The sequence below is a fragment of the Arvicanthis niloticus genome, chromosome 21 (assembly GCF_011762505.2).
Source record: "Arvicanthis niloticus isolate mArvNil1 chromosome 21, mArvNil1.pat.X, whole genome shotgun sequence".
NCBI classification, from domain to species: Eukaryota; Metazoa; Chordata; class Mammalia; order Rodentia; family Muridae; genus Arvicanthis; species Arvicanthis niloticus.
Genome location: NC_047678.1, coordinates 23258042 through 23283996, shown reverse-complemented (window position 1 = coordinate 23283996; position 25955 = coordinate 23258042). Strand labels below are relative to the sequence as shown.

Sequence of the window (25955 nt, the reverse complement as noted above, 5' to 3'; positions counted from 1 at the left end):
CAATATCATGTCAGAGTGGACAATAGGAGCAGCTGCTTGCCAAGGCCAAGATACCCATGCGTTCCAGTTCAAGCCCCTTGAACTACCATAGACATTCTGTGTTCTCCATATCACCAGGGCCAAGGGAGGCTTTGAGATTGGAGTTTCAGTCTGAAGGTCTGTACTCACCACACACGCAGATGGCCTTATCTACCCCTGCACCAGGCTGGACTCCCTTTACACACCCCTGGCCACACACACACACACACACACACACACACACGCACGCACGCACACTCACACACACACACACTCACCGCCACCAGCAGCAGTAGCCTTCAAACTCTGTGTGTTCCTGGACCACACACAGCTTTATTCCAAGCATTCAATGATGCAGATAAAAGTTTAGGGGTGGAACCATCATTTTGGGTCCTCTTGGCTGCTGCTGTAAGAGAGGGTCTGTCCCATATGCTAGATCTCAGTTGTTTAGTCAAGGTGCCTAGAACGTGGTGTGAGAAGAATCCAGAGGCTGCGTCTGGACTCACCAAGAACTGTGGGTGACTTGTGATACATTCAAGGACCAAGGCCGGGCTTTGGTGACATAAATGTCAAAGGTTTATTTTCTTGATGTCTGTTGTCTATGAGGACAATATTAAATCAAAGGCCAAAATTTAGGGGTGGTGTCCTGCACCAGGATGTAAACCCCGCCCCTGATATGCACCTCTCAGAGGACGGTACATACAATGAAAGATTGTCAGGAGCTTCCCACTCAGGGCTGGAGAGATGGCTCAGTATTTAACAGCACTTGTTGCTCTTGCAAAATACCCAGGTTCAATTCCCAACACCTACATAATGGTTCACAGCCATCCATAACTCCAGTTCCAGGAGCTCCAATGCTTTCACCTAGTCTCCTCAGGCACCAAACACCTATGTGCTACATACATACATGTAGGCAAAACACACATACAACAAGCAAATCTAACTTTAAAATACCTATTAAAATAAAGGGCCTCTCACTCACCTCATTCAAACTGGAGATGAGCCCGGAGGAAGAACTGGAGAGCCCGAAGCGTTTCTCGATTGTGGTAAGGCTGCTCTTGAAGTAGGCGCTGTAGAGCAGCTGACAGAGCTGTAGCAGGCCATGACAGAGCACGAATACCTGGGTGATAGATGACAGGCCTGTGAGGTCTCTGCCCAGTGTCCCAGGTGCCTGCCCCACCTTCTATCCAGGGGTCTCTGGAGCAATTGGTACTGTCTCCTCATGGAAACACTTCCCCGGATGGGTCTGAGAGTGAAATTCAATCAGATGTCACCTAGTCCACCCCATGGCAAACAGTCTGAAAGTGCTAGTCATTCCTAGGTTTACCAGATTTTTTTTTTTTTGAGACCCTGTCTCTTGTCTCCCAAGTTGGCTTGAAACTCTCTTTGAAGCCGAGGATGACCTTGAACTTCTGACCCTTCTGCCTCTACTCTGTGCTGATCTCACAGGCCTGTGCTACCACCTTCTGTTTCTATGCTGTGCTGGGGGTTGACTTTGTGCATACCAGGGCAAGCACTCTACCTAATAGTCTATAACTGTTTTCACAAAGAGCCCACCATGGGGAATGCCATCCCCAAGCAAGGTCCCCACTTAGACAAGTGTCAACGGCCTTTCCACCTTGAGTTGCTCCCTAACCACATCGTAATTGTATCATGGGCTGCTAGTTGGTCTTCATCCTGTGCCCTGAGAGGGCTGAAGTTCAGTCTCTACTCAAGCTGGACCTCGGTTTGGATGCCCCACTTCTCTTGGCATGCCCTCCGTTCCCAACCTCCATCCTTCAAGGCCCAGCAAGTTCTTATGTCTCCAGGAAGGTGGTTTGACAGAGTCTTCCAACCACCTACTTAAATGAATATCCTCATTTTGTCTTACTGGGCTTTTATCAGGGTTATCTTGTCCTCTTGCCAAGAACATTTCTGACTGGTCATGTTTCCCTCTGGATGATGCTCAAGGCTTTGGAGAAATACCCAAAGGTTAATTGTCACTGTGTCCCAGCTGGCCTCACATGCCTTGTCCTGGGTGTACTGAGTCAATATGAGTTTCATATTGGACAGGGTTAGATATCATCCTGCAATATGGAAGAAGAGTTTGATGGTGTCCTCAGCTCCAGACTGTGTCCCACTAGGATCTCAGCTGTTGCATGAACAGGCAGCAAGCCGCAAGTCCCACATCCTCAAGCTGTGCTTGGAAGGTTTCCTTTGGGTAGCATTTTTCCTCCAGGGAAGGGTAGGGTGTTGTTATGTTTCATACTCTGGCAAAGTTATTCTCTGAATTGAAGGGCTGGTGTCTGAGAAGAGCAACTGAGACTCTACCTTCATTGTCATTTCCCTCCAAAACTGAGCTGCTCTCTCTGCTGGGGCCTGCCTCCAACCTGTGGAATTTCCCAGCTGCTAGAACAGAGCCTTGGCAAGGCCAACTTGAGCCTTCTGTGACAGAGTCCAGAACTCACTGCATGTCCATCTGTACTCACGGCCTCTAAATTCAAGAAGGCCACAGTACTCAGGAAAATAGATACCTCTTCAAACTGCTGCCTGTCTCTGAGCCCGACAACCAGCTCCCTCCTCACCAGAAGCAGCAGCGAGCCTACCGGGGGCCAGAGGAATCTCTCCAGTCCTGTCTCTCAGAAAGTGTCTCCTGTGCTTCATTTCATTGGCTGGAATATTTTTAATATTTTTAAAGAATTATTTATTTTATAGGAGTACACTGTAGCTGTCTTCAGACACACCAGAAGAGGGCATCAGATCCCATTACAGATGGTTGTGAGCCACCATGTGGTTGCTGGGAATTGAACTCAGGGCCTCTGGAAGACTAGCCAGAGCTCTTAACTGATGAGCCATCTCTCCAGCCCCTATTTTTAATATATTATGATAAAATAGTTTTTGAGAATGAGTTTTTGTCCCAGTTTGTTATCCAAAATGGAGAAACTGCGGCCATTGCAGAAACTCGAACAGGGATTCGAAGCAGAAGTTATGAGAAGCTTTGCTCTCTGACTTTCTCAGATTCGTTCTCACAGCGCAGGATCACCTTCCCAGGGGACGGTGCTGTCATGGTGGGGTGAGCTCTCCTGTATTAGCTCACAATCAAGACAACTTCACACAGACATGCCCACAGATCAACTCCATAAAGACAATTACTCAACAAATATTCTTTTGGGGGAGGGTGATATCAAGTTGACAGATGATGCTAACTAGGCCAGAGAATATTAGTGAGGATAAGATAAAGGTGTCGTTGATGGTATTGGTGTTGGCAGGGAAGCCTCACAGGACATGTGAGAAGGGACCAAATCAAAGACTCACACAGAAGCTGAGCTGTCGTTGACTCTAAATAGAAGGAAGTACAGATGCCAAGGACGCAAGGCCAGAGGTAAAAGGGGGCCCAAGAGAAGCACAGTGTGAGAAGGAAGGATATTGGGGTCAGAGTTAGTATACTTTAGTTTCTGAGGGTTGAGTTTAGAGAAGACCCATCTCCCTTCCTTTCAATTAGTACTGAATTAACAGGCGTGAGTAATTCCTACCAACTTCCCCTGTTGTCTCCTGAGAGGAAGATGGGGATGGTGGGAGAGAAGCTGCCTCAGAGCCTTTCCTGAAAGATACGCCTTTGCTATTTCCAGTAAGTACTGGATTTCCGCATCTTCACTCATGGGAAGTGAGGACACTCTCCATGTCCCTTTGTCACAATGCTCACTGCAGCTGTGGCCAGACTGGATACCTCATGGATGCTCTGACAGAGGGGCTGATATGGGTCTGAGCCCTGTACACCAGGGGATGCAGCAGATGAAGACAGATGGGATGTGCAGCTGACAGATGTGTGCAGCAGGAGAAAATGCCGGGGAAAGAGAAAGCCATAGAGGGGTGGGTTGACAGAGCTTGCTGGAAGGGGCCACTCCCAGGGTCACAGGCACCTGGCCCTGCATACCATTTCATGAAGATTGAACCAGGAGACTGTGTCCTTGTCTGCTCTGACTTAACAAATACTCATAACCAGCAGGAAAGAAAAAAAAAAAAGATCACCTGCCAGTGTGTGTGTGTGTGTGTGTGTGTGTGTGTGTGTGTAAGTGGTGAATGCCAACCCCTGAAGAGGGTGTGGCTTGAGGGTACACGTAGATTGACAGTGGGGGTGTGCTAGCTGAGTTACAGTCTCCCTCCACTTCACTTAGGGCAGCCAACCTGGTGTACAGAGGTTTGGGTTTGGGAGTCAAACAGGTCTAGGTTCGGATTCTGGCTCCGCATGGACTCTTTGGCTACCAACAGGGTCACTCTGAGCCACAGTTCTTTTAACAGTGCCCAGGAGCTATATAACGCTCTAGTGGGAAGGATTACCCAGAAGCTGTGTTTGGGACTCCTGGTCCCATGCTGGATCCACAAGCTGCCTGAACTCATTCCCTTCCTCACACCTAGTAATGAACTTTTTCTCTGTGGCTTTCAGTTCTGTGCCATGAGAAGCTGAAGCTGCATGTGCTACATTCAGGGTGTTCCAAAGATGGCTCCTTGCCCCACACACTCCAAATCCAGTGGGATTCCCAGGAGAAAAATGTCTGGAGATTGGTGCATACTACAGCCCTCCCCCAGGAAAATCTGTAATTATGTTAGCATGTCAAAGGTTTCATTAAAGACCTGTTCAGCTTTGTTTAAGCCAATTCCCCTTATATATCTTTGTGTATGTGTGTGTATGTGTACACGCATGCTTGCGTGTGCATAACACATGAAGATCTGAAGTCAACCCCTCAGGAGCCACCTGCCTTGCTTTTTGAGACAGTGACTGTCACCGGGACCTGAAGCTGGTGAACTAGGCAAGGCTTGCCGGCCATGGAGCTCCAGGGATCCACTGTGTCTGCCTCTCCAACACTGGGCTTACAAGCACACAGCACCACACGTGGTTTTTTACATAGATGCTGGAGATCAAACTCTGGCCTTTCTGCTTTCCAGGCAAATTCTTTACTTGCCTGAGATCCCAGAACCCAGCCCACCCTTCTTTATCTATAAGAAGCTAAGTGCTTCATCCCACTCCATTTAGCAAAGGAAAGAACGCTCCAAAATACGTCCCAGAAAGACAAGGAAAGGTAAACAAAGATTCATCACGAGGATTACTCTGATCAGTCTCTTTCCATCTCATCCATCTATTCTCAGTCCTTTCCCAGGCATTCCCTGCTTCTACAGATTGTATAACACACAAGATTTCCTCTTTATTGATATTTCCCCAACAGGCTCTAGACTTCCAGGAGAAAATATGATGGAGATATTTAGAACAAATTATCCCTCAGTGCTTGAAGCAATAACTGGTTCAGAGGAAACAGGAGAGAGAAACACGTCTTCAAAACATCACAGTAACCTATGGTCTAGAGTCTTCAGCCATGAGAAGAGCCACTCAGGGTGCTGCAGGTTCATCGCAATGACCATCTCTGTCATTTATAAAATTCCCCTTTGACATGGCTGTAAATTGCAAGCATGGTTCAGCTGCCCCCCTTCCTGACTTGTCTCATTCAGAGTGGCTCCTGAGTATTCCAAATCCAAACTGCAAAAGTTAAAGATTTGCAACTATGTATACAAGGACTTTCTGATGTGGTTGAAGTCATCTACATTTTTATAGCAGTGATATTTATACAGGTAGAGTCTGTACTTAAAGTCTCTGCATTTTTATTCTAGGCAAACCAAGACCTCAATAAAATTGACTAAAGGAAAATTCCCTTGAAGACAGAGTCACAGGCATGAAGGTTTTCAAAATAATATTCTGACACTTTGAAGGGCATTCCGCAAAGTTTTCTGGTTTTGTTGTTGTCTTAAGGTATGAGCATTGACAACATTGTGAGAGTGCTTGTTTACTCAAGGGCCCTATGCTGAAAGGTTCAAAACCCATGTAAATATTTAGATTTGTGTGTGCATGCTAACCTAAGAAGGGAGGAAGGGAGGGGAGGAGGGAGGGAGAGAGGGAGAGAGGGAGGGAGAGAGGGAGAGAGGGAGGGAGAACATGTGTATAATTCACATGGCACTCTCACAGGTACATCTCACAGAGGAAGTTAGCAAAGGCATCCTCTGCTGGGGAACTTTCTTGCAGGGCTGGCTGTGAGGGAGACTCTCAGACATCCGGATGTTCAAGTCATGTTCAAAGCTCCATTCCTCAGGCCCCATTCCTCAATCCTAACAAATCTGGAGGGTGTGGCAGCGAGAGTAGAGGAGAAAGAAGCAGAGAAATTAAAGTGGCCATTAAAGACCTAAGGAAGATTGAGGGGATGCCCATGACGGTAGACAGAGAGGCCTGGAGCCCAAGTTTCAGTGACATGCAGAGGACAACTGAACAGTAAACACTCAGGATGAGAAAACCTGGAGAACTCAGGATAAATGGGAAAGGGTCAAAGAACACCCCAGACACAGTTTTGTTTGGTCGGTTTTCATTGTCATGTTCATGACTCGTTTTTTTCTATTCTGGACATTGGAGCTCTAGGGTGACTAGATCACAGAAGCACTGGCTGGCTCTGAAGCTGCCAGGCAGGTCTGACGTGTGAGCCTATCAGGTTATACCCCAGCTAATGGCTGCTCCTGCTGTCACCCAGCTCTGACTTTGTGAACACCGCTCTCAGGGAGTGAGGACTCTGCCCTCATGAGTCCTCATGACCACTAGGATGTGATTTCACTGGGGTGATTGGAGCTGGTTACCAGGATAAAAAGCCGTAAGCAGCCTGAGGGTGGCCTGACTGAGATCAGCTGATAACCTCCCAGTGTTTCTAGGTGGCAGTTTGTCTGTGTCCCCAAAATTGTCATGGTGGACTAGAATAAGCAGTCCTTCCCAAAGGAGGAAGGGAAGGAGGGAGGGAGAGAGGGAAAAAAACAGACATAGAGAAGCATTCCTCTCATGCCACATGAGTATGGGGTGTTTGGGGTTATGCCCAGGCTGCTCTGAGTCCTCTGCTGCCTGCTTTAACATCTTTGACCTAAGAGAGGACTTGGGAGATAGCTCAGCCTGTGGGATGTTTCTATAGCAGTCAATCAGTCCCCAGAACCCCTGGAAAAAACCAAAAGAGCTGGGTGAAGTGGTGTGCACTTGAAATCCCAGTACTGCGATGGCAGAGATGGGAGGATCTCTGGAGCTTGCTGGCTAGACAGCCTAGCCTAACAGAAGAGATCCAGATCCTACAGAAAGATGCTGTCTTAAGGCAACAGCATATATCCTTAGGCTCAGAGACCATTCTCTTCCTCTTTCCTCTCTAAGCGGGAGCTGACTACAACCCAGGATGGCAGGAATACTACTGTGCAGAGGAATGGAATTCTTGACCAGAAGAATTTCAAATCACCCTGAACCCCCAGACTGGGCTTGAGTAGCTCCAGCCCATAGGGACTCCTGGCCTCTGTCAATCAGATTCCACTCAGTATGTTAAAATCTGTTTCCATTTCTTTACATACTTTGTTTTTTCCCCTCTATCTTATAGTTTATATGACAACATGTAAACGTTTTAAAAACTCAAGCAGCACAGAAGGCTCAGAGTAGCAAACTTTAGGTTACCCACCACTGAACACCCCTTGAATGCACATGAGACTCTGCACCTCCCAGTCTGACCCATCTATCAATACTTCAAAACTATTGTCCACACCACAGAAATTATTGAGTTCTTTCATCCATTCATAGTGCGTTCCTCTTTGTAATTGTTTCTGATTCTTTTTTAAAAATCATCCTTAATCACTGTTTTCATCATACTGGGGATGCTGGGCCTGAGGACAGATGAACATATGCTCAGTCTACAGTCTTGAATTATAAACCCAATCCATTCCCTACTTTTTCCTACGTCCCTACTTTCCTACTTCCCTACGTCCGTGTGCCTCTACTTTTTCAACGAATAAAGAAGGGCTCCAAAAAGCCTATTTAATAAACTCCTCATAAGTAGAAAATATTCTACATGTATATGTATACATTTTCTATGTCCCTCCCACTTGTAAGATAAGACATTTCTATCAGCCTTTCATGGAGCAGAGTCATTTAAGAGATAGCCTGTTTCGTAACAAGGTGTTGGCTACCTCATATAGTTTACTGACCACTGTACTGAAATTGGAGGACAGCGTGGTGTGAGTGTACTTTTGTATCACAGTGGTATCAAGGACATCCTTAGAGACCATCTATTATATGCTGGGCAGTGGACTAAACTGTCAACCTCCAAAGTACAAACAGAGCCTCCTACTCGTCCAGCACACTCGAGTTATGATACTGTTATCTAGCTGGCTGGATCTTGCAGAGCAAGGTGTGCCTCTGACTGCAGGCGTTCAGCCTGTTGGTGGTTCCGACTCCATGTTCCGACTCTTGCTCCTTTCCACTTAGACTTCCCTGCCCACAGCTCAGCTCATCCTCCTTGCTGGCTGGCAGTTGACCAGTGGTTAAGTGCTGAATGGTGAAGTCCAGGTTCAAGGTACCCTATTGCGACACAGATAAAGATGTTTTCTAATGTCATCTGACATTTCAGAAAGCTAATAAAAGAAAGAGAGGGGGAATTGGTGCCTCTGAGACCCACATGAAAGCCTCCCCCGACCCCAGAGTTGGAAGAGGGATAGTGCATTCTTCTTACTGTCTTTCCAAAGGGACAGTAGGACCTAAAACAAGGATGTGATCTAGGATGAAAGGCCTGCAACAGTCAGGGAGCCTGCCTGAGCCTCCTGTACCTTCTGTGGGGCATGGTCAGTGCCCTACTGGGGAGTGTCTCTTTCACAAAGTCATTCAGGAAATCAAGCATATGCCCATGCAGGAAGAATGTCTGTACAAGATAACACTCAGATTTAAAATAGCCAGCCTAGGCTCAAAGTTGATGTCCTTTGGAGGAGAAATAAGCCAAGGTAGCGTCAGGATTGTTAGTATTGTTATGAACTAGAGAAGCCCTTTGTCCTGTTTGCTCTTGAGAGAGAGAGAGAGAGAGAGAGAGAGAGAGAGAGAGAGAGAGAGAGAAAGAAGAAGAAGAAGAAGAAGAAGAAGAAGAAGAAGAAGAAGAAGAAGAAGAAGAAGAAGAAGAAGAAGAAGAAGAAGAAGGAAAAAAGAGAGCATCAGAACAATTTAAAAAGGAACATGGAAGATACAAGACACCTCCTATCCCTTCACAGGAAAGGAATCAGGTAACTTGGGGACCTGGATCTGAGATTATATTCTCACTAGAAAAGACCTTTGATAAGATGGGATCCTAGGGTGTCCTCTGAAGTAAAAGGAAATGTAGAATTTTACTGTGGACATGAAGCCTGTGACTTCCCATGCTGCACCCTCATTTTAAAGCTGAGGCATAAAGGAGAGAAACAGTGGAAATCCTGAACCCCAAACCACACCAGGAACCCTAACCGGCATCCTGCACTGGCTATTCTGAGATGCTCTGGTTACCCCATTCTGGGGTGGGGGTGGGGCTTCCTGCTTGGTGCTTAGAACCAGTAATGTGTGAAGTGGTGGTGGGGGTGACATGGAAGAGCAGGCTGAGAGAGACCGCCCGGGGGATTAAAGTGCACACATGTGAGACTCTATGGATTTATCATATTAACTAGAAGAATGTTTTCCCGGGCAAATAAACACTTGGAAATAAAATTATCTCTGGTGTTCATGTCAATATATGCTTAAATTCTTTTTCAGAGATTCTGAAAAGCTTTTTTTCTTTTAAGACAGTAAAACACTCCTTAATGGAGAACAAGTACCATCTTGTGTTTAGGGGAAGTTGGCTCCCAGTCACCTGTTAGGTTGAAAGGAAGCCGCAGTTGTCGAACGTGCCTTGGATGCGTTTATGGCAGGGAAAGGACATTCAGACCCTGTGAATATGGAAACTTTGCTATTTTATATCCTTCCTCATCTTTGTTCTGGTAACAAGATGGGATGTCAATATTGTTTCTCACATCCTGGAAGGGTTTGAAGATAAAGCCTGTCCCTTCCTGCCACCAAGCAAAGGGCAGCCAGTTTTTCAGACAGAAAAAGTACAAACTATAATACAAAGACAGTCTCACAAGAGTCCAGGACCTCAAGGGAGGGGTCTTATGGTCCTATCAGTGGACAATGGCTGCCAGGGAGCTCTGAGGGATGGCACTTGGGGCCTTCACATCATCTTTGTCTCTGTTATCTGTTTCCATCTTTCTTTTTCAGGCCTGGCATGTTCTCACTTTTACACCAGCAGGCCAACAAACACATGGTGCACGTTCAGTAAATGCTTGCAAACCTCGATAATCTCACATGACCCTGTGGAGATGGTGATGAAGGCCCAGGGCCACTTGCAAACCCATCTCGTTTTGCAGTTGGCAAATGACAGCACCCAAGAGACACTAAGTCAGACGTTGTGTGACAATGTCTACTCTTCTGAGGGCTCAGAGGAAGGAGGTGCCACAGACATTGTCTTTGCTGAAGTTGACAGTACCTGACCATCACACCAACGGGCTCTCCAAAAATTACCTAGGTTCTAGAGGACTTCCCTATCTCCTCTGTCCTTTCTACCCCACTTCCTACCAGTCTCTCTCTTGTCTCTCGGTCTCTGTCATTTGCTCCCTCTCTCCATCTGAGATAGGGTATAGCTATATAGCCCAGGCTAGCCTCAAACTCCTACCTCCCAAGTGTCAGGATCACAGATGTGCGCCACAGTACCAGCAAATTCAACAAGCATCAGCCCTGGAATATGTGATATCACTTCCTCTAGTTCTGTTTCTATTGTAAAAACCTTCATGAGAGATGTCTTCTCTATCCTTCAGATGTCGATGGCACCCAGGTTGTATATCAGTGCTTCCACATGCACCTTCCTTTGTCTGTTTACCCACCTGTGGGAGCGAGGAAGCTTTCTGAAGCCCTCCCCCCTCAAGCTGACTTCCTCTCAACTGTGCCCCTCTGATTTCCTATCAAGTCTATGCCCCGCCATTCCTGCCTTCCTACAGTGTTTTCTGGATTCTAGTTTTTGCCCTTGATGCCTCCAAGTCAAATCTCAAATTTTGTTACATTCTTCATCTATGTTGGTTCCCTCCAGTCCCTGACACCAGCAGCTGGTGACATCATCAGGCTCATAGACACATCCCCCTTCTCATTTCCTATACCTACTCTTTCCTCGTTCTGATCTATTCTTTAAACAGCAGCCAGAGAAGTCTTTTGAGAAGTGGAGTAGGACATTCACACAGAAAATGCATATGTTGTAAGAGTACAGTTTGAAGATTCCCAAGCTGGCTACAGTTGAAGAACCCATAATAAAAACTAGATCATTACCAGCTTCCCCAAAGGTCCCTGAGGTCCCTTCAGTTGCCACCTGCCTCACCTCCAAGGTAGCAACTCTTCTGAGTTCCAAGAGCTCCGGTCATTGTGCCCTTGGACTTTGTAGAAAGGGACTTTTAAGTGGCAACATCATTGAAAATGGAGACCAGAGTCTGCTGTGACAGGGACAAGTCTGTGGGTTCCCACTACCTTGGATGAAAGTCTGAACCCAGTGCCCAGCCTACAGTGCCCTTCACACTCAAACTCTCGTCCACCTCCCCCTCCCCTTAAGCTTCCCGGGATAGTGGTCACAACCCAGGTGCCGAAGTGTGTCGGTAAACAGAAAGTGTGAAGTTACTAGAGCAACAAATGATGGTGAGAACTACTTTCTTCTTTGATGGTTCTTCACTCTCATCCCTTCCTTGTGTGTGTGTGTACATGTAGTGTGTATGTACATGCATGTGGGTGGGTGCATATGGTGTGTATGAGTGTATGTGCATGTGGTATACATGTGTGTGTGTGCGTGTGTGTGTGTGTGTGTGTGTGTGTGTGTGTACACATGCACGTCTGTATATAGAGGCCAGAGGACAACCTTAGTTGCTGTGGTGGTAAATGTTATCCCTTATAAGAGTTGCCTTGGTCATGGTGTCTCTTCACAGCAAGAAAACCCTAAGACAGTCACCATCCTCTTCTTTGAGACAGGATCTTCCACTGATCTGGAGCTGAGAAGAAGGATCAGCTGATTGGCCAGCAAGCCTCTGGATCCCCTTGTCTGTGCTCTCTCCCAGTCGGTGCTGGGATGACAAGAACCCCCACACCACCACACTCAGTTTTGTGGGGTTTTAAAATTTTATTTATTTATTCACTTTCCATCCTGATCACAGCCCTCCATCATACCAGTCTCCCCTTCACATGGCCCCTTTCCCCCACCCTTCCTTTTCACCTTTGAGAAAGAGAAGGTCCTCCACTGGTTACCAGCCCACCCTGGTACCTCAAGTCACTGAAGGACACATCTTCTCCCATGGAGGCCAGACAAGGCAGCCCAGTTAGGGGAACAGGATCCACAGGCAGGCAACAGAGTCAGTGTAAGTCCCTGCTCTAGTTGTTGGGGGATCCACATGAAGACCAAACTGCATATCTGCTACATCTACACAGGGGGTAGGGGTAGGTCCAGCCTGGGTATGCTCTTTGGCTGGTGGTTCTGCCTCTGGGAGCTCCCAAGGGTCCAGGTTAGTTGACTCTGTTGGTCTTCCTGTGGAGCTCCTGTTCCCTTAGGATTCCTTAATCCTTGTTTTTGTTTCTGATGTGGACTCTGAGGATTGAACTCGGCTCTTCATGCCCACGTGACAAACACCTGGTCTGCCTTCCCAGCCTCCAGCCCCTCTTTTCAGTAACTCAGCAGGCTAGTATCAAGGACTGACCCTGACTTGTAACTCTGCACCATTCCTTCAGGGAACCCAGCCCAGAGGGCAGTCATAATCACTTCCAGTGGTCAGGGCCCTAGGCATTCCCAGCAACCAGCACACACCTGTCACCAGCAGGGTGAGAAGGAAATGACCACAGAAGCAGGGCAAGCATGAAGAAGAAGTAAACCTCTCCAGAAACACTAAAGACCAGGGTAAAGGCAAGGACTGCGTGTCAGTGAAGGACCCCACTCGTTACCCAGACACACAAAAGCTAGCATTAAATGCATACAAGATACACACTTGTCAAATTAGGTTGTAAATTCACAGTAGAAGCAGCTGCTTTCCTTTTCCTGTAGCCATGCCTCCCCTTAAAAACGTTCTAGAGACAAAGAAATTTACAAATTTCTTTGTAATCAATCTTTGTGGGTTGATTCTTTTATTCTCTTCAGGATCCCAAGGGTCATTTTCTAGCCCTGAGCTCCCAACAAACTTATCTCCATGTGGAGAAGTGAAACCTTGAACTCAGTTTTGACTTTTGGTTCTTCCCATGGGTCTAATTTGGCAGACAGACAACCAACCGGCTGTCGAATTTTTTTCTGAACATGAGAAACAGTATTACGCTGTTCCCCTGGAGTACCCAGGAAAGAGCTGAGCAAGCCCCATCAGACATGAGTCAGTGCCCTGGCAGGATGGGAAAGAACTTTCATTCAGGAAAACCCCTGCCCAGGGCAGCCTATGTCCACCCACCACCCGTTCATCCTCTGCGGCAACAGCAGTTCTCAGAAGACCTTCCGATAAACCGTCATACACTTGCTGGAGGCCACGGAGGAGGTCTGAGAATAAAGTTTCAGTCTGGAGTAGGTCCCCAAACAGACGTACAAGAGACATGGAGGAGAGGGCCCGAGGAACATGTATGTGTGTGTGGGGGGGAGTGTTGTGCAGACACCTGTCTACCTCCCCTGAGTGGATCCCTGCCCCCACTCACTGTCAACACTGTCTCCTCTCAAGTAAAGGTCCCTTTCCAGGTTACAGTGCTCCAGAGTCTATGCATCCATTCCCACAGGTGAGCTTTCCCCTGACTCACAGTCAGGCCCTTCTCCATCATCAGCACTCACAGCAGACACGCTCGTTCTTACATGGGAACACAACACGTTCCATCACGGTCACCTCGTGTCCCCTTCCAAGCCTGCCAGAGGACCCACAGAACTACAGGCAATCTTCACAGGTTCCCCCATCACTCCAAACATGGCGTCAGTCCCCTGAAAGTTTGGTCCATTGGAGCCACCGTAAGATATACCAGAGCACATTACCCCCTCTCTCCCCTAGGCAAGGAAGAGGATGATAGGAAGAGACAAAAGCTCTTAACCAACATCCATATCTCTGCATTCCATCAGACAGCTCAGGAGAAAGAAATGCTTCTTTGCCTTAGGCTGTGAGCACAGTTCTACCACATGACCTCTGGTGGATCATGAGATGCTCCTGCCACTGGTGGTCTGACTTTACCAATGAAGTACCAAAGGCACGGACCTAAAGGCTCCCGTGCTGGTGACTGTGGCAGGGAAGCCAGGCTGTGCACCTGTCACAAGTGTCACAGTTTACACGCGGTCCCAGTACATCTCACTACGGTCTTACTGCATCCTTTTAGGACTCACAGAAAACATTAAGAACATGCTCTGTCCCCAGTCTCCTTCCTGAGTATTGCAGGTTGGATTATGCTTTCCAGAAAGATATATTAGCCTACTAACTCCTGGCTTCTGGATTATTTGGAAATGGGTTCTTTGGGGCTATAATCAAGATGGTAATTATTGAAATAGAGGAGGCGCCCATCCTCTGGCTTCTGCCCATAAGAGGACATTTCTTTGAGGAGGAGAACTTCATCCTGAAGCATACAGGTCCTGGCATCTTGTCTGTAGCAAATGTTGAACCAAATACAAATGGTTCTTAGTTCTTTATCTACACTGCAAGACTGAGCAGCTAAGGACAAACATGGTCTTTGAGAAGGTGAAAGCAGGCACCTTGAGCACCATGGAAGCCATGGAGCATTCTGGGTGTCAGAACGGCAAGGCCAGCGAGAAGATTATCATTTCCGATTGTGGGCAACTCTAATTCTTCTGACTTGTAGGCATCTTACCCGTCAGACCATTTCTTATGTAGTTCAGGAGATCGCCCCCACACCATCTGTCTGCAGTACCTCATAACTTCTGCTCCACTGACGTTCTTTGAGTTCCGAATTTTCCTCATTCCTTCCAAGTCTAGCTAGATTGCAAGGTTAAGTTTATAATTTTGAATAAAACTAAGTAAGAGAGAGAGAAAAAGAGAGAGAAGGAGGAAGGGAAGGGAGGGAGAGAGAGGGAGAAAAAGAAGAAGAAGGAAGGAGAGAGAGAGAGGCAGGAACACAGGTGACAGTCAAGGCAGAAACTGGGATAATGTGTCTACAAGCCTTGGAATACCTGGGATTTCTGAGTGTCACTAGAAGGAAGGAGGGGTTGTGGACAGTATCTCTGTAACCTTCCCAGGAAACCAATGCTATCCACACCTTGATTTTGTTTTGTTTTGCTTTGTTTTTAAATTTCTGGTCTTCAAATATGAAGGTGAACAAATCTCTGTTGCTTTATGCAGCCCAGTGTGTGGTATTTTGTTTTGTCAACTCTCTGAGGCTGTTCTAATACAATGGGGCCAGGGTGTTGTGTCAAAGGCAAGGCTAAAGCCCGAGTGTCCTGTGGAATCTGGATCTGCTTCTCACCTTTTCCAAGTGCTACGAATTATAAGATGACAAGCCAGTTCCAGCATCATTTTTAAGTCTCTGAATCCTTAAAGCGGTAGTAACAGCAATGATTATGAATAGCTGGTAGCACTGTTCAGAGAATAATAGGATACCTTTGAGAAGTGCTTAGCATGTAGCTTTACTGTCTAAACACTCAACTTTGAGAGCCAAGATGTCAGCTCTCCATCTGGCAACAGTGAACACTTTATCACTGCCTTAGTCTACCCGTTTTGACAGGTTTGGTTTTTCTTAATCCAGGGCTGTGGGGAGAGAGGGACAGTGTCTTGTTGCAGATTCATCCCGGAAAAGAACATTTGTGACCATAAGCAGATAGCTATTGAGAGCCTTAGACTGAGTACATTCCATGAGAGATCAACAGTCAAACAGGGCTGGATCCCCTTTGGGAACAGTTTGTTGGTAAGATCCCTGAGTATGATTGCAGCAAAGGCTCTTGGGAGAATCAGTTAGACAATGGAGAAGTGGTACAAGTAATGGTGACATACTGGGACAAATAGCATAGGAGGGTGAACAACAGGTCCTGGAGAACTGAGTCAGAACTAAGCTTTTGAAGATGAGTAGAGAGGCGCCATCTCCAAGCTCAGGAGACAAGGAAAGCAGGGTGATAGGGTTAAAGAAATCTGGGGAAAGTTCTGGGTGTGTGGTGGGAAGAGATTAAATTGTGAATGAGAATTGCCTCCCTTTGGGGGAGGGGCATAGGAGTTCATCTCCATCTGGCCATCACTGAAGACTTCTAAGCAGGGATGACACATGCTGGACCTCCTTCTGTAACAGGGGATAAAGCAGGAAAGCAGTTAGGCTAGAGGAAGGGAGGCTGCTAAGACAAGGCAGGAAGTCTCTAGTTGGACAATGGCCACGGCTCGTGAGGGAGCCATGGGAATGGAATTCTGGCAAGGAAAGGCCTGAGAGCGGAGGTGGTCCAGGGATGGCAAGGGGCACCTGAGAGAGTGGTGTGAGGGAAGTGAGGAGGTCAAAACATGGGCAGGGCTGGGCAGGTGGTGAGAGGAAGGAGCCACTGGGCTGCAGAACAGGTGGGAGCTGGCGCGCCGAGGTCAGTGGGCAGATGCAGTCTGACTATGTAGTTCATCAGGGGAGAGGGACCTGTGGAGAGAGTGCAAGGAGACGAGGACAGATGGAACAGGGACAGCAAGGGGGAAAAAAGGATCAGTGAGAGTCCTGGCATGGGAGAAAAGCTAGGCAGGGCACCGCTGCCCACCAAGGACAAGACCAGCTCTCTGTGGTAGTGTGAACCGTTGGTGACATGCATGGAGAACGAATGGTTCAGGGACTGACTGACAGTGGCATTAGGAATGGCCTGTATGTTTCAGCCAGGCCAGCAGCTGGTTCGAGGGAAAGAGGACTTCATTTCTGCTCACTATTCAGCTTCTTATTCTGGAGGGTGTGGTGTGGAATACAATCCCCGAGCCCAGTGGAAAACAGGAACCCAAGGGCTGCATTGAAATAAGTCCCTCTTGAGCCTTGTAGGGCTGAAGCCCCTTAAGCGGGTTCCACCTGGAGGGAAAAAAAATCTTTTCTCTATTTTTTTCACTCCCTTTCTTCCCTCTTCGTTGTTTTTCTGGTAGTGCTGGGAATCAAGCCTGGGGCCTGTGAGTGCTAGGATGAGTTCTGTTCCCACCCGTCATCTTTACTAGCTTTTACTCCTGCTCCACACAGGCAGGGACCTCACAGCCAGACTCCACTTTCCCCATGAAGAAGGTGAAAGGCTCACTTGACCTAGAGCCCTCTGGATACTCCTGACAGCCACAGTGCTAAAGTGGCACAAAACCAGGACAAAGCCCCAGTCACTTGACAGATACCCTAACACAACTAAACTCTGACTTTGGGGGTCACGAATCTGCAGTCAGACAATGGCCACTTGATCTCTAACGGTGTTTGTGATGTGCTCCAAGCTGGACCTCTGGTCCAGTCTCTGCATGGGTAGAAGCCTGCACATGGCATCCTACCCAGAAGTAGAAGCTTTCTCACCCATGGCTGTCTCAGGAGGGCTGGTAGTCAAGCTAGCCTCTGGATGTCCTTGGCTCACTCTCACTTGGCATATGGCCCCTACTTTCCCCTGCCCCCAAAAGCTGCCATATTAGCAGTGAAGCAAGATAGACACCTTTAGGGGAAAACTTCTATACTAACAAGTCCTTTCATATATATGTGTGTGTATATATGTGTGTGTGTGTGTGTGTGTGTGTATGCGTATGTTCTGGCTTTGCACTAATCAAGACATGAAATCACTGGGCACTGGGCACTCTCTATTATATATGTGTGTGTGTATATATGACATATATATATATATATATATATATATATATATATATATATATGTTTATATATATGACTTTTGCTCTCTCTCTCTCTCTCTCTCTCTCTCTCTCTCTCTCTCTCTCTCTCTCTTAATCTTGGCTATCAACTTGACCAGATCTAGAATTGCCTAAGAGACAAATCATTGTGCATTTCCAAGGAGGTTGAGCTCCAGAGAAAAGACCATCAAGGATGGAAGTGGCTCTCTCCCATTGCCTGGGGTCCTGGACTAAACTAAAATCAGAGGAGTGTGGAGCATTGACGGTCATCTCCTTCTCTCTGCTCGCTGACTGTAGGTATAATGAAACCAGCTCCTGTACTCTCCCACCATGTCTGCCCTGCCCTGCCAGCCTGTACACCCAAACCATAATAAGCCAAACTAAACCCTTTCTTAAACTTGGGTTACTTTTTTGCCAGGAGTTATGGAGCAAGAGGAAAATTAACCAAAGCACCCCCTCCTTAAATAAGTAAATTGCAGAAAGAAAAAGAAATCTTTTCAAAGTCAACACAGAGAGAGTGTGACAGAGTTGAATGGGACCTGAGAGGGAGGGGTCTTCAGTCAGACCACAGAACGGCCCAAGTCCTTTCCCAGAAAAGCTTCATCAGGTCCTAGGCTGTTGCAACAGAAAGAGAGAGAGAGAGAGAGAGAGAGAGAGAGAGAGAGAGAGAGAGAGAGAGAGAGAAATGCAGATATCACGAAAGGAGGGCAGGAAAAATGCGAATTTAGTGACACTCACAAGAATATGGCACCCTGGTCTCCACAACCCTCTGGTGTTCCTTCCCAATCCATGGCCCCAAAGAGCAACAAGGGAGTGGCCATAGAGATCCCTACAATTTCTGGAATGGGTCATTTAGAGCACCAGGTGTTCTTAGTACTATTCTTAGCACTACAAAATGTCCGGTCACTAGGATTGCAGCCAGGAGTAGATACAGACAAGAGAATGCCCATTTCTCAGACTCCCTGCTTATCTTGAGTATTTAACTTGAACTCCTGACCTCAGCCTCCCAGACAGTTGGTCCTTCCCAATGGCTTAAATGAGGTTGCTATGGAACCCAGCCTGTGTGTTTTGAGTGCCTGCCCCCCCCCCCCCCCGCCTCCGCCCCTGGAAAGCCTGCAGATTGCAGCATGCTTGTTCCTCCTGGTTAAGAAGGCTCTCCTTTGGTACCTTCCCTCTCTAGTCTCCTGCTTCAGAGACCTCTCTGGGCCAGGAGATCACGGTCCATGGCTTTTACTTGAGCCACACCAGAAAGTTCTTGGAGGCCTTTACTGATCAACCTAAAGAGGCCAGGCAAATTTCCTCCATCCATTACATCAGACATTCAAGTTACCTGGCAACCATGGGAGTTGAATACCAATTACTTCCTGCTGTTCACTTTCATGGCCACACACATAACAACAACCACAGCACACTGTGCACGCACATCAGGGACTCAAGATGTGCTTGCCTGAGAGATGTCCTTATCTAGTGCCTCCAGCTCGTCGTCCTTTGGTAGTCCGGGATGGGGCATGAAAATTTATCTTTACAATAAGCTGGCGTGTGTGGTGGGTGCCACTGGCTCATAGACTCCATTTTGACAATCACTGCTGTTGAGTCAAAGGAAGAACTCCCAAGCCTAAGTCCTTCCTCCCTGACATTTTTTTTTCCCAGTGACAAAGCTCAACCTCTGGGCAAACACATTTTGTGAACAGTGCTGCTAACGGAGTAACAGAGCTTCTCATGGAGTGAGAAGCTGAGACTTATGGATTTCTCTCCCCCTTCTGGGCTATCTGGGCCTGGGGAACCCTCATGAGAGTCAGGCTGCACAGTGGGTGTTGGGGAGCCCCCCCCCCCAGCTTCCCAGGTTGATTCACTTCCTCACTTCCTTCTTCACTTAGAACACTAGAAGGCAAGTGCAGGGGCAGAGGGGGATGGGTGTCCCTTTACCTGCACCTGGTTGGTTTGGGCTGGGACTTCTCCCTGCAGACCTGAAGATTCCGGAGTGAATCATCAGTGAGCATCTTCAGATGGGAAAAAGATAAACTAAGCAAACCCTCACGACTACAGCCGCCGATCCAGGAGCAGCAGACATGAGCTCACTTACCTTCCAGCACCTGCTCATTCAAGTCTGCACCCAGGGGCCTGTGACCTAGCAACGGGAGCGCATCAGAAGGAAGGGCCATTTCCATAGTCACCGGTAGTTCGCTCATCGAGTGGCCTGGCAAAGTTGGTGTAGAAGGAGGCAGACTCTTGTCACAGCTTTTTTTCAAACTGTGGGAAGGCTCTCACCTCCTCCTGGGCTTCTTACAGGAGCTCACCCAAGCATGTATTACATCAACAGTTCCAGGAAAGCCCTACCTTTCTGGGGATTCCCTATGTTCTCATGGGATCCCCAACTCCTGGAGCTGCCACAGTCTGTCCCCCACAAGTCCTAATTGTAACAGTACATTGGGTGAGCTAGCATGGCTAGCCTCACGTCCGCCCATTCAAACACAATCGAGGTGTCCCTATCAAGGTCTGCAGGTGTAATTAAAATGCAGAATCACTTGACTTTAAGCAAGGACGATGATCTTATATGATCTAAGTGGCCCCGAACCAATCAAACACAAAACTTAGGAGAACTGACAAGTGTGTGCATGGGAAACACAACACACACACACACACACACACACACACACACCGTGGACAGCAACTTTGGCCCAAGCCAGTGAATCCTAAGATCCTGTTTGTGATTGGACTGCTTGCCCCCAATATTGTGTGAGCCAATTCCTTGCGCTATATCTTAATATGTGTGTGAATGCCTTCTACTGACTTTAGCTTGAGTAAACCCCAAGTTGGACAACAGAATGTCTTCCCCTATGTAGGAGGGGGCCCTCGGAATCTTTGAGTATAGTAGCTTACATGCAAAAAGGAAATTTAAAGGTGTGGTTAGGATTTTAAATTGGGGTCGTATCTAAGATCCATGGAGGGGTTGGGCAATGTAATTCCAAGAGTCTTTATGAGATAGGAGGGGGTAGGGGGAAGGGGGTAGGGGGTAGGGGGTAGGGAGTAGGGGGTAGGGGAGAGATTTCAAGATGCTAAGCTGCCATCTTTGAGAATGGAGGAAAGGAAGGGCCATGCAGAAATGTGTAGGAAGAAACGTAGGTGACCGTAGAAGCAGGAGAGGAAACCACTTGGCACTACATCCTCCAAGAGCACTGATTTCCCTACAGTAAGTCTTTGTTTAAGCATCACAGCTGGGATCATTTGTTACAGCAGCAATAAGAAACAGGTGTGAATCCAATTCTGAAAGATCCCTAGCCTGTACCTCGCTGCCCTCGCTCTGGGGGGGGGGGCCTTTTCTTTGCAACAAAAGATGTTAAATAACATTTGAAGGGGAGGGTTAATGCAATTAACCAATTAATTAAGCTGTAGCCAGCCGTCTGTCTGACTGCTGAGCTGTGGCCAATTGAGAAGTTTTCTAAGCCTCACTTCCGGTTTCCTCCAGGGTTGTGGTTTTGTTGGTGGCTCCTTAGGAGCGGCTGTGATTGCAGAGTGCAGAGGGGGCGAACCATTTTCATTTTGTTCTTTGCTCAAAGAATCTGCTTACCACAACACCTAAGGAATTTTCCGCTGCGCCAAGGACCACACCTCCTCTTTGGTGTCTCTTCATTTGTCCCCCTTCCTAACACAGCACGTCTGGATTGCCCTGTCTACCCGCCTTGTGAGAATAGTTCTAGAAGAAAGGTTGGACTACATGATTCAAGAAGACAATGCCAGTTGATGTCCTGCGCAGGGAGGGTCACATGACACAGCTGAGCCAATTAGAGTCTGCCCTGGGATTTTTGAAATTGTTTTTCAATGAATGGCAGTGGACAGGCTCTGGCTGCTGACTGGCTCTGTCTTCTGGAAGACAGAGCTTCATGATGACAAAACAGTGAGATTCAGAGATACTCCAGTCCGCCTGATCAAGTCTGCCACATATTTCCTTGCTGGATTTTGTGTGCTCTGTTCTGGGTATATTCTAGCCACGAGTCGCATTCATTTTTAAATATTACAAATATGCCATGGTCTGGCATTCTTTTTGCTTTAGGCACTTGTACTTGTTATAAAAATGGATAAATCATCTCTATGTCTTGGTCTCCTGGTAGTCTTTGGCCCCTTGATTTCCAAACTTTCTGGGTCACATTTTTTTTTAATGTTTATTTTTGTGGTTTGGGTTTTGTGGTATTTGTTTGGTTTTGGAGTCAGGGTTTGATGTAGCACAGGCTTGCCTCCAACTTGCTATATAGCCAAGGCTGTCCTTAAACTCCTGATCCTCCTGCCGCTACCTCCCAAATGCTGGGGTTACAGGTATAACCTTTGACTGCATTAGCTTATGTGGCAAAATTAAATTTGAAGGTGTGTTAAATTGGGAGCTTATCCAAGATGCATAGCCGTGTGTGTGTGTGTGTGTGTGTGTGTGTGTGTGTATAATGACAGAAGTCTTTATGAGAGAGAAGAGAGGGTGAGCTGACAGATTTCAAGATGCTAAGCCACTGTCTTTGAGAATGGAGGAAGGGGTGGGATATAAAGGAAAGTAGGTGACCCTTCCATCCCACTGTTTTAAATGTCCCTTTTCAAATGGTATTTGACTCTATTTTAAAAATTCAACCTGAGACTCTCTGGCATGGAAATGATGAGGGTAGGCCATTTTCATGGGTTGGGATTCTTAAGTTGTAATATCACGCTTTCCTGAAGGGGGGTTGCCCCCACAACCTTCTGCTGTCATGGCTTTTGATTCCATTTTGTTTTTATTATCACTTTTTTATTCTACCTTTTCTTCTCCTCTCCCGTGGAAGACATGTGTCTAGTGACTTTTTGCTGATTACTCATACATATTTCCAGTGGTGGAAAAACACCATTGAAAAACACATTTCAATCCATTTACCGTCACGACCATTTACAGTACCAACTCTTGTGGCATTACACGTTTAAGGCTGTGCAACAATTATCATCATCTGCCTCTCAGACACTTCATCTTGTGATACTGAAATGAATACCCATTGGATAGGAGCCTCCCTCTAGGTCCATCTATTTTATAGCATGCATGAGGATGTCTTTCCTTTTGCTGGCTGACTAACGTTCCACCCTGTGGCTATGTCTGGTTTCCTTGTTTGTTTATGTATAGGTGGAAACTTGGGTTTCTTCTACCTTAGCGTTGCTATGATCAGGGGTATTTAAATATTGCTTGGAGACTCTGCTTTCAGATCTTTCTTGTGTAATGTCCTAGTTTGTTTTTTATTTCTGGGATAAAGTAACTGAACAAAAAGCAAAGTAAAGATGGGGTTCCAGTTCCAGTTGGGTTTTTTTTTGTTGATGGGTCAAAGAAGTTGTTTATATGTCCTAGATATTAATCCTTTCTACACATAGATTTGAATGTATTTTTCTTCCATTCCTTGGATTGCATTTTCTGTATTTAATTTTTACTTTATTTTTTGCCTGAATGTAAGCTTGTGTAAGGGTGTTGTGTCCCCTGGAACTGGGGCTATAGACAGCTGTGAGCTGCCATGTGGGTGCTGGGAATTGAACCCAGGTCCTCTGGAAGAACAACCAGTGCTCTTAACCACTGAGCCATCTCTCCAGTCCATAGAGTGCCTTTCCTAAGATGCTGTTGACTGTGTCATTTGACACACAGAAATGTTTAAAAATTCAATGTCACATAACAACATTTTTTACATATATTGCCTGTACTTTTGGCATCACCTCTAAGACAACTTCGCCCAGCCCTGTGTCACAAAGTTTGATCTCCATATCTTATTTTGAGTTTTATAGTTTGGTGTCTTATATTTGAGTCTCAGATCCATTTGAGCTCACTTTTATATAGTGTAAAGTCTGTCCATCATGTGGCACCTCAATTGTCAATTCGATGTAGCTCATTTTGGGGCTTTCGTCTTTCAGAGGAAGCTTCTCACCCCAAGATGCCATTAGACACTAAGATCTCAGCTCTCCTTGCGATAGTAGATTATTAATTCCCCTTTCACCAGCAGTCCCAGCTTTATGGATGCGTGGGATCTCACCACCTCTCGTGTCATCTTAGGTACCCATACTATATGTAACATATGTATATATGTACATACTAACACCACATCCTTTTCAGACAGTCTTTTGGGCTCTTTCCTGGGCTCATAGCCACTATGCTCCATTCCCACCTGTCCCCCACCACAGTGACTGGTGTGCCAAGATTCTGGTGTTCTGTGCATTCTTTATTTCCTTCACCTGAAGAGTCCCTTCCCTTCTCACAAGCTTAGCTATACACGAGGACGCTGATTTTACTTATTTTATGAAGTACCTTTAAATATTTTTATCAAGAGGTGTTTTGTGTGACATGGGCCTGTCTCGTTGATGGAAACTATAATTCACTAGCGCTCATTATGATATGGCCATCTAACCACAGCCTTTGCGAGACAGAGACCTTGTTTCATTCCTAATGGTGTTTCCTATTCAGTCATTCTATACGAGGACAGTGAGGATGACTTTAAAATTCACAGTCTGTGACCCAGATATGTAAAGCAGAATCCACCTTATTTATTACCTCAAACAGGCAGTTTTCTCCCCCACTTATATGACATGTCTTGTGGCTTTGCTGTCATTTTTGTAACTGTGCACTGTTTATCTGAGTGGAGGGATGGAGCCCTTCTGGTTTTGTTCATCATTGAATAGCTAATGGTTGATGGTAATTGATCAAGAATACGAAGATCGGGAGTTAGCTCAGTCAGTAATGAGGACCTTGGGAAAAAGAAGCTGGGCATGTTGGTGTTGCATTTGTAACCCCATCACTGAAAAATCAGACCTTTGGGGCTTTCTGGACATCCAGGGTAGTCTACCTAATGAGTTCCAGGCCAGTGAGAGACCTTGTCTTAAAATAAACAAAAGAACAACAAAAAAGCCCCAGTGACTCCTTAACACACACACACACACACACACACAAATGAACGTTACCACTCTTGGTAGAACAACAGCAGGGTGCAGCCTTGCAAACAATGTGGGGCGGGGCTGGGGGGTGTGGGGGGCAATCCAGGCTTAGCAACCTGGCAGTGGGGAAGCCCACACAGATGCTTTGCACATCTTCCCAGGCACAAATCCCCAGGCACAGTCAGTACTCAGCAGATCCAGTGGCAGCCCCTGTTCTTGCTGCCTCACCCTTGGGCTGCCCTTCCTACAGGGCAAGATGCTAATCAGATACACTCATCTCTCTAAGGAGTTCCGCAAACTCTCGGGGCTGGATTCCTACACTCTGAGTTGGGGACTGGGAGTGGGCAACTGAAGAGCTGAGAGGGATTCCTGGATAGACCTGCCTCCTGTCTTCCCAGAATGGAGAGTGTTCTGTGTTCTCACCACTCTTTAAGGCTTCAAGTATCGGTATCTGACTTTGCTTCCACCTCTGGGAAGCAATGAGCCTTGAATGCAATAATTGACATACAAGTGCAACGGGAATAGCAACCACACCTCAGGACAACCCCATCCCTCTCACTGCGATCCTGCAGCATCCTTGGTCCACCCTCAGAGTCCTGGAAAACAGCGCTTCTGTGCTCCATGACATTTTTGGCCCATGTACCACCGGTGCAATGTCTTGGTGCACCTGGCAATGGAGAGTGGACGTCACCTTAGAGTCCGGAGCTGATAGTTTCATCTAAGCATAAATATAGGACATGTTTGTTGTAGGGCAGCAGAGAACATACAAATCCACAAAGAACAAAGGGAAATTGTCCCTAGGCTTTCCTGTCCCTGCCCAGGGAAGAACCGCTTCTGTCTAGGTGTTACTTCCTTAGACCTGCCTTGCTCTGTGTGTTCTAGAAAAAAAAAATGCATACCCTTTGTCCATACGGTGGTCCTTACTGCCTCATTTTACTTAACATCAGAGAATAAGTGCCTCTCCAATGTTTAATTTATTCTTAACTGCTAAAATTGGGGCCTGGAGAGATGGCTCAGTGGTTGAAAATACTTGCCTAGTCTTCCAAAGGACATGGGTTCAATTCCCAGCATTCACATGGCGGCTCACAACTGTCCCTAGTGCTAGTTCCAGGGGATCTGGCTCCCTCACACAGACATGCATGCAGGCAAAACATGGATGCACATAAAATACAAATAAATAAATCATTAGAAACCTTCCCTGTACCTAGAGGCATGGCAGGCGTGACAGGCATGGCTGCTCTATCACAAGTGTATCGATAGGTAGCAGAGAGAAGAGACTATGTCTATGCTCCATGCTCTGACCTATAGACACCTGAGGGATTCGTAGCCTAACATTTCCTGAAATAATTGAGCGTGAGATGACC

At 46.8% G+C, this 25955-nt stretch overlaps 1 protein-coding gene and 1 pseudogene across 2 annotated transcripts in view; one reads left to right on the top strand and one right to left on the bottom strand.

Annotated features, from left to right (window-relative positions):
- The window catches only part of Slco2a1 (solute carrier organic anion transporter family member 2A1), an 80076-nt gene that overhangs the window by 39688 nt on the left and 14433 nt on the right, over positions 1-25955 (bottom strand). The window contains exons 1-2 of one of the 2 annotated variants that reach the window (XM_076917380.1): positions 19763-19795; positions 1001-1138 (exon numbers count right to left, since the gene is read on the bottom strand). In XM_076917380.1, coding sequence (XP_076773495.1) covers positions 1001-1138; positions 19763-19780 — 156 coding nt within the window. In that variant the 5' untranslated portion in view covers positions 19781-19795. Of the gene's footprint in view, positions 1-1000; positions 1139-19762; positions 19796-25955 lie in introns of those variants that run through there. The other variant, XM_034484415.2, reaches the window with a different exon arrangement.
- On the top strand, positions 25789-25927 carry LOC117693887 (small nucleolar RNA SNORA17; annotated as a pseudogene).